The sequence below is a fragment of the Marmota marmota genome, unplaced genomic scaffold (genome assembly GCF_001458135.2).
Source record: "Marmota marmota marmota unplaced genomic scaffold, marMar, whole genome shotgun sequence".
Classification (NCBI taxonomy): Eukaryota; Metazoa; Chordata; class Mammalia; order Rodentia; family Sciuridae; genus Marmota; species Marmota marmota.
In genome coordinates this window covers 335059-343702 of record NW_026000144.1, presented here as the reverse complement: position 1 = coordinate 343702, position 8644 = coordinate 335059, and the positions used below count along the sequence as shown (strand labels likewise).

At 51.0% G+C, this 8644-nt stretch overlaps 1 protein-coding gene across 1 annotated transcript; it reads right to left on the bottom strand.

Moving 5' to 3' along the window:
* Nucleotides 1-817: 817 nt before the first annotated feature.
* Nucleotides 818-6925, bottom strand: LOC107160637. The gene is made up of 7 exons (XM_048786281.1): nt 6851-6925; nt 3861-3984; nt 3268-3401; nt 2555-2745; nt 1908-1959; nt 1246-1415; nt 818-984 (listed from the first exon to the last, which is right to left on the bottom strand). Exons 1-7 carry the CDS (start codon nt 6923-6925, stop codon nt 834-836), a joined length of 897 nt encoding a protein of 298 aa, XP_048642238.1. The 3' UTR covers nt 818-833.
* Nucleotides 6926-8644: the final 1719 nt, after the last annotated feature.

The window sequence follows — 8644 nt, the reverse complement described above, 5'->3', positions numbered from 1 at the left end:
TGAGGAAAATGTGGCTCCTAAACAGGAACTCGTGTGCTCTTCCAATTCTGCATGGTGTCTTGCCATGGATTCAATGACATGGGCCCAAAGCCTGAGACCCAGAGTTGGCAGGGGAGTTCCACTTGTCATCACATTTCCATTTGAGTTCCTACCACCCAGTAGGGGGCGGGGGTTCCACTCCACATTGGAGAGCAGGAGACCTAAGTGTGACCACACTGGCAAAGACACCTCTTCTGTTGGATTCTACATTCCATGTGCATGGTCCTAAGGACATTGCCCCCAGAAAAGCAGCCCCTTCTGGTGGCATGGAATCCTCAACCTTTTAGGGAGTCACCTCTACCCATACTCAGGGGCCTCTATCTCACCTCCTCCAGAATGACCAGTGTGTGTTCTCCCCCACAAGACCCATGTGCTCTTCAGGAGTCTCTCCCATCCACAGCTACACAGTGTTGGTGGTGGCACAGCCTCGGGAATGGATTGAGCAGGCAACTTGATATCACACAATGTGAAACTTTATTACCATACTTTTTAACACTCCTATTTCAACAATGAAAACTTATAGTGAAATAACCATAACAACAACAATGAAAGAACCGGAAACAACAAAACAAAACTCAAACAAAACCAGATAATAAATAAATATATAAACAAAAAGTAATAAAGAAAACAAATAAATAAAAGAAAGAAAGAAAGAAAGAAAGAAAATAAATAAATAAATAAACAAGGAAGTAAGTAAATAAGGAAATAAATAAATTTTAGAAATCCAGAAAATTCCAGAGGAGAGAAAGAGGAGAGGCGTGGTGGGGATCTGGAACTGAATAGTCCTCAGGAGCTCACAAAGGTAGAGGGGCCAGAGGAGTCATGAGCTCTAGGGCAGTGTCAACTTTCCAGCACACGTGGAGTGGGTGCTGGCCTGAGAGATGGGTGACCTGCTGCCTCTGGTGTGTGGCCGTGTTTAATTGAGGGTTTTTCCTGGAGAGGCAGCTGCAAGAGAAAAGAGCCCCAACATGACTGCCTTTCCCTGGGTCTTTCCCGATTCTCAGAAGAACCCTGGCTGTGAGAAGAGCCCAGCCCCTGTCCTGGCACCAGGACTTCTTCCCGCACGAGGGCCCTCCAGCTGCAGGTGGTGTCAGGAGTATTTGGCTGGGGACCACAGGCCAGTTCCCAGTAGGAGCGGCAGAGTTTCCCGGACACACACATGCAGTCACCCACCCGAGGCCCCCTCATCACAAGCCTGGGACTCACTGGGATCTGTGTTCTCCAGCCCTGTCAGGAGGCTCTCCACCTGGACTGTCAGCCCTGACTCCGGCATGGTGTGGAGCAAGAAGGTCCTGAGACTCCTCAGGCTGGCCATGGACCCCACAAAATCTTCTGGGTATAGGTAGAGCCACATTTGGACAGTGGAGCAGAAGGCCCTGGGGACATAGGAGTGGGGCAGGGAGCCATGAGTGACTGGGCATCTCCTTGAGCTGGATGCCCCTTTGGACCACCCGGATGATGGGCTTCCCAAAGAGTGGCCAAGTGGGTCCCATGCAGCAGGACGAGAAGGGGGACATCCTGTGAGGGCCATGTGTGGGTAAGAGGCTCCCCTCTCCTGGGCATCGGGGGCTCCCCAAATTTGCCTCAATAGAGAAAAGTGAGGGCCATTGTGGCTGGGATTGGCTATGGAGGGGAGGGATGATCACAGGGCCAGGCTCTGAGGCGCCAGCTCCACCTGCGGTCCTTAGCTACCCAGAATCCCACCACAGCTATCTGTGCCCACTCCAGAGGGAAATCAACAGACCACATCCATGTGCCACAAATCACAGAAGGTGGACGCCTGCGTTTTTGCCCACCCATCCACTGCCAAGGTTCCCCAAGAGACCCTGGAGTCAGAAGCCCACTCTCGTGGCCCCCAAACCACTCACATCTGTCCCGGAAGGAAGACTTCCTTCCATGCATTGCTGCTGGTCCTCATACCTAGAGAAGGCCAGGAGAATGTCACCTCGTATATCCTCTGCCCTGCATGCACCAAGACGCCTGGTGGCTTTGACTAACTTTCTGCCAATACTGAAAGCTCAGGAGAGCTGGGAGGTGTGTGTGCACTGCTTCCTAATGGATAGGCTATGTGCCTGCCAAGGGCAGGTGCTTCACATCTATTGGGCCCATGAATAAACCCAACCAGGTCCCCCTCCATCCACCCCAGCTGTCCCCGCTCTGCCTCCAGGCAGGTCAGGGGCCCTTCCACATGCAAGCCACATGCTCCTTCCCCAGTGTGCAAACTGCTCTTCCTGAGGCCTCTGTCCAGTTGGGCTGAGGCAGAAGAGTTCCCCACAGGGGCAGGAGAGGCACCCCGGGGGAAGTCCTGAGGCCTTGGAAGCCTGGCCCAGTGGACAAGGCCTGAGACCTACACTCCTAGGGCTCATCCTACTTGGTTGGCTCGACACCCTGGCGGGGTTCTCCTGTGAATATCCTGTGAATATCACAGAGTTGCCAGAGGTCCAGAGTGGTGCCCGGCATCCCATCCACCACGCCAAGAGATGGCTATGTCCCGGGGCCTGGAGGTCATACACACTTTTGACTGAGGAGCTCCAGCACTTTCTGGATGCTGAGCACCTTTGGGCGTCTGCACAACAATCCTTCCAGCCAGGAAGAGTGCCCCCTCTGCAGGACGTTCACGAGGTCCTTCTCCAACTCCTGGCGGACCAGTGAGGTGAAACTGTCCACCAGACGGGACACAGCCAGGGACGAACGCTTGTCACCTCCCTAGTTTCAGGGATCAAAGAGGGACATTTCAACCAGGAAACAGTATCATCTGCACAATGTCTCACTGTCATACATTCAAGTGAAAACCCAAACAAAACGCTTTCCTTCCCTTCTAATTCTCAGTTGAAATGAGGGAAACACAGGCACCCACACCCACTCGCATTTGGTGAGGCTCTGAGGCTGTCCCAAGGGGAGTCGCAGAAGCGGGTTAGACTCTGGTCACCTGCAACTGTCTGTCTTGTCTCACCTCCAGTGTCCTTGTGAAAAATCGCCAGAGTGTTCTGGACCCACGGCTGACCCAGCGCCTCCACACACGTGAAAGGCCACTATGAAGGGCTTTCCTGAGGCCAGGGTGTCCGCCGAGGACGGGACCACAAGAGCTCATGGCTCTCTGCTTGTCTTGTCAACGCAAGTGAATGGACAGGGGCTGGAGGTGGACTGTTGGGACCTAGCTAGGAGGGTTCCAAGTTCTATATGTTCCATCGCCAAGGAAGTGAGGTCACTTCCTCTGGGACTCCTTACCTGAGTCCCTTTTTCACACAAGATGGTTCCAAAGGCCACCTGGGGTGCTGGCTGCTGCCATCTTCCATGGCCTATGCACAAGTGGACAGATTCTGCCAACAAAGCCTGGATCTCTTCCCCAGGAAGATCCAGGTCTTACCAGCAACTGCCCTGGTTGGGGGAGACAGAGCTGGGTACAGACCCATCTCCTCCTTCTGACCTTAGGTGTGAGTCTCAAGAATCCAGGGGGCCTCACAGGCTCTCCAGAGCTTCCTAATATATCCTCGGGATCCTTCCACCCTCTGCTTTGGAGATGGTCATCACCTGTATGTGCCCATGCATGTGTGAACCACCTGGGCAATCCTCATGCTGGAGTCATGTGTCTGTCATGCACAAACACAGAGGTGACACAACACAGGAAGGTGGGGAACCAGGGATGACACGCAATTCTACCCCACCCTGAGTCCTACAGTGAGAGAGGGAGAGTGGACTCCTCTCCTGGCTCTGATTGTGCCTGACTGTGCACGACTTGAAGTGTGTAGGGACTGATTTTCAGAGAGAGCCTTCATTTACCCCAGAACTCCCAGTGGCTTCTGGGAGATTTTGAATAGTACCCATGTCTCTTTCCATGGTATCATGTGGGTGCACTACGAAGGCTCCCAATCTCCAAAGCAGCCCTGTGCCCAAGTCCTGTAGCTCCCTACACTCTAGGGGGTCCACATCACTTCTACCTGGATTCTGAGAAAGAGGCAACAGCCAGGATCATGGGGTATCGCTTGCAACATGGTCTCATGAGAAGTCTCAGGACTCTGTGGGTTCATTGCTCCCCAGCCAGGAGGGACTGCTGGGATTCTCGAGCTGTGTGACAAAAATAGGTGGAGTGGCAGCAGGCAGAGACCCAGGGGCCCCAGGAAATAACCAGCAGCTGGCCTTTCTCTGCTTCTATTTCCCAGTGCCCCACATAGGTGAAAATATTGGGGTTTCAAAATTCACTCAAGCACAAAATATATCAAGAAGTGAGGATGGTGTCAAGTGGTTAAGAGTCTGTCCAGTATCATGGTCTCAAGCATGGGCGTAGGTGCCCCTTCCTCCACATCTCTAGGGAGAGGTGACATTGCTTCTTTCAGGGTGGCAGCAAGCCACTTTGGTTTGTTTGGTGCACAGTGGAAGGCAAGACTGTTGTCTCCCATTCTTTCAACACAGAGGAAACCAGGCCCCAGTATTAGGAGCAAAGAAGCCTCCCAGAAGGCAATATCCATACAATAGCCAAGGCTTCTGAGCAGGCCCAAGGACAGAAAACTCAGTGTGGAGGAATGGAAAGGGAACAGGAGGCCACTCCTGGCAGGGGTACTCCCTCACCAAATGCGTGTTGACTGAGCACCCTGTGCTCACCGTTTAGGGCAACCCAAGAGGCCGAGGCCTTTCTCTGCTCCCAAGGAACTTCAAGAATTCGCCACCCATGCCAGGAGCCTCAGGTCCACCTTCCTGGTGCACACAGAGCTAAGCGGCTGCTCATCCTGCTGCCAGCCAAGGTCAGAGGCACAGCATAGACCACTGGCCGGGAAAGACTGGAAGATCACTCCTCACATGCCAAATCACCCCTGAGGGGCGGGCTCCTAGCACAGGGCATCCCTGGCTGCCTCTGTGTTCTTGGATATATAGATGCTGTAGAGTGGCATTTGGGAAGTGAAGGCCACAAGAAAGACCAGCAGCCACTCAGAAGGGAGATGGGCTTGGCCCACCCTGAGGCTTCATTCCACTGGAAAATAGGAAATGCCCCCTGAGTTTGAAGCCCCATTGAAGTTAGAGGAATGGAAAATCCTGCCCTCTTGTGTCCTGAAGCTACAGGCATTCAGTTCCTGGCCTCAGGTGATTACATCCCCTAGACCACTCAGTTTCTTGGGGAAGGAGAAAGTGCCCTGGACCAGCCTCTCATGCCCCTTTGGGACCTGTGATAGGAGGAAGTTCAGTCAGGATTCCTGTCACTAAATACAACTGTGAAGCTGACAAGGGCAGCTGGCGATTTTTTGTCCTTGGTGGCCACTTCTGGGGAAGCGACTCAAAATGGCTCTGTTCTTCACGGAACCCTCCCAAACACAAGGAGAGGAGTCTACATTTTCTTCAAGGACTTACACCTGTAGAATGTCATCCCCCTGCTCTGAACAAAGACTTCAGGTTCCAGTTTCCTATATCACAACCAACTTCCTCTCAGAAGCAAGCTGGCCCTGACTCCATTTCCAATCTTCTTGTGGAAGCTACAGTTGGACAGTGGAGAATAAAGGTATCATCGATAAAGTTGTCATCACCAGTAAGTTGTGCAGGAGGGACTCAAAATGGATCTAAAGTGCACAACATCTTTCCTAATCACCTCTAAGTTGGACTTTTGAAGATGTTGGCATATAAATCTGGAAGTCATGAAGGCTACTGCCAAGTTTATTCCTTGGAGGATCAGTGAAGAATGTGTGTTCAGGGACAGCCTTCCTTCTGGAGCTGAACTGTTGTTTATTCAGGCCTTTCCCTGAGATCAAGGCCACAGCTGGTCCTGGAGACAACACAGAGTGGCTCCAATTGAGTGGTGCCCAGGCTTGGGGGTTCTGCCAGGGTATGCTATGCATGTAGAAAGTGGGCTTGTTTCATATCAGAATCATTTACTGACTTTTGTGTGGGTTGCAGGGGGTTCAGGGTGTTTAAGAGGGCGATTGTCTGAACCCTCTTGCACATTGCTGACCTCTGCTACACATTCAGAGTCCCAAAGTTAAAGAGTTATCAGAATATTTACATGCATCTTGACCTAGTCCAGGATGAGACAGTATCCAGCATCTGGCCAGGATTTGGACCCAGGAGTGCATTTTATGAACTTTAGCTCATCTGTCAGGAAGGAAGCTAGGCAACATGCAGGTGCCTCCTCCTGGGAGGTGTGTGGACATTTCAGATTGCTTCATGGGGAGGCCCTGCCCTACATGTACTTGGAGCAGGGAACCCTGGGGTGAACTGAGGGTGACATGACCCTACGCCATCTAGAAGGAGCTGGTTTGGGTTTTTTTGTAGTACAAACATATGTGAATCACCTGCATTTGCAGTATCTTAGTTTATCATTTAGGCAGCAGTGCAGACAAAACTCCCAGCCCTCATAAACTTCCATCCCTGCCAGGAAGTCAGCCAATCCCATTATGCATATCTAGGAAGATGAGTGGCACAAAATGTAAGAGGTGATATCCTCCTGGCCTTCTCTAGTTATGGAAACCTACAGCCAGATTTTCAGGAGGAGTACCTTCAAGTAAAGAAGTGAATGGACTTTGGGCCAAGAGGGAGGGCTCTTGTCTCCAGAGCAAGGTACTTGGGAGGGTGGTATAGAGGAGGGCTGGGCAAACCCCCAGTTCTATCCTAGTGTAATTTCCAGCAGAGAGCCTACATCTGGGACTTTGCCAGTAGGAGGAGAATCATGGAGAGCTGTGGTGGGTTTCCAGGCCCCAAGGAGCAGAGGAGTGACTGGGGGCTCTGAGCTGGAACCTATTGGATCCCTCCACAGCACAGTCCATCCCAGCCTTGATTGCCCACACTTTCCTGTCTAGAGGCTGGACAGCAGGGGCAGGGAGGCACCTACACACACGTGTTTCACATGGTTGCCCTCTGTGCCCAGCTGCATGTGAAATGGGTAGTCACTGCAGGGTAAGTACATGATGCAAGGGCCTTAAGGGGTTCCAGGGGAAGAAGAGGCCAAAACCCTGGCTGCTGTCCAGTGCCCTCTGCTGGTTAGTGCAAACACAGATGTACAGCTTTCCAGAAGGTTTTGGTGACTCACCAAACCTGAAGAACCTGAAGCATCTCAGGACCATCCTGGCCTTCACCATGCCTAAATCACAGGTGATCATGTCCACAAACTCCTTGAACAGCTGGAGGACCCAGATCCCAGTGAGCCTGAGTCCAGTGATGAGGAGACCTGGGGTGACTGACAAAGTGTATGAGGAAGAATTCATGCTGGTCCCACCAGGGACTAGCATATGATCCTGAACACAAGAAGCATCCTGCAGGTGGTGGAACCTACTCTGGTAAGAAATCATATTGTGGAGATAGGACCTGGGGCCACTCTCAGAAGTGGGGATCTTCTATGAATTTGGGAAAAGCCCAGGGAGAGGCAGTCATGTTGGGGCCTTTTATCCTGAAGCTCCATGCCACCACAAGTTAGAGAACTGCCTCCAGCAGCAGAACCCCAATTTGCATTCTAACATTTGGGGCAGCACATAGCCATACCCCCTGAGCTGGAAGAAGATCAGTAATCAATGCAGGAGGATGGATCAACTCTGATACCATCCACAGAAGGAGAGTTCGACTTCCAGAGGCCACTGTGATACTTGTGGGCCAGGAGGTATCTAAGCTACCAGCAAGCAAGTCAGAGGACATTGAACGATGCCTTCCAGTTGCTATGAATGGTAAGTCATCTGTATCCACATCTCTTGAAAGAGAGCTACTTCCCCATGTAGCAGCAGACATTGCAGGCACCAAAAAGCCAGAGGTAGGATGTACAGGAACATTCAATGCAGAAGCCACTCCAGATGCCATTGTTCTAGAAGACTCTGTGGAACTTCCATCCCTGTCAGCTCTTGAGTGTGACCTAGTGGCAGTTCCCCCATCACAGCTGTCCTTTGCTTGACCTTATAAATTGTCAATTTTATTTTTTTGTCATGCTGGGTTTTTTTTCAATTTTTATCATGAATGTTAGGTATTTGTAGTCATAAATTTTATTATTGACTCATTTAAAGTTCATGCCCAATCCATTCACCAGGCTGTGCCATCATCATCAATGTGTACCTACAGATAGAGTCCCCAGTAGAGCACATGGATCCTGTGGGGTGGACATACACGGGCCATCCAGAGGAGGTGAGATAGAAGCCCCTGTGTATGGGGCAGAGGTGACTGCCTAGAGAGTGGTGAGGAATCTCACTCACCAGAGGGTGCTGTCTTCCCTGGGTAGTGCCCCTGAGATTAGGTACGTGGGACCTGGAGTCAGACAGATCAGGTATCTTTGGAAGTTTGGTCTCATTTGGACCTCCTATTCCTCGTCTGTGGAATGGGACTGTAGCCCTCTCCGAGGGTGGTACAAATACAAATTGAATACAAATTGAATGTGGTTGAATGTGGATCTCCCCTGCCAACCTGGGTCTAAGGTTGTGTGGACACACCCATTGAAATCACACAGACACAATGCAGAATTTGAAGTGAAGAGAGGTCAATGTTTAGTGGCATTTTAATATCTTCATAATAATTTTCTTTTTAAAATATTCATTTTATTTTTATATTTTTTGTGTTAGGGTCAATTGAAGCCAAGGCTGCTTTGGAAGTCATTTACTTTCCCAGCCCTGTTAATCTTTTCTTTTGAGACAGGTCTGACTAATTTTCC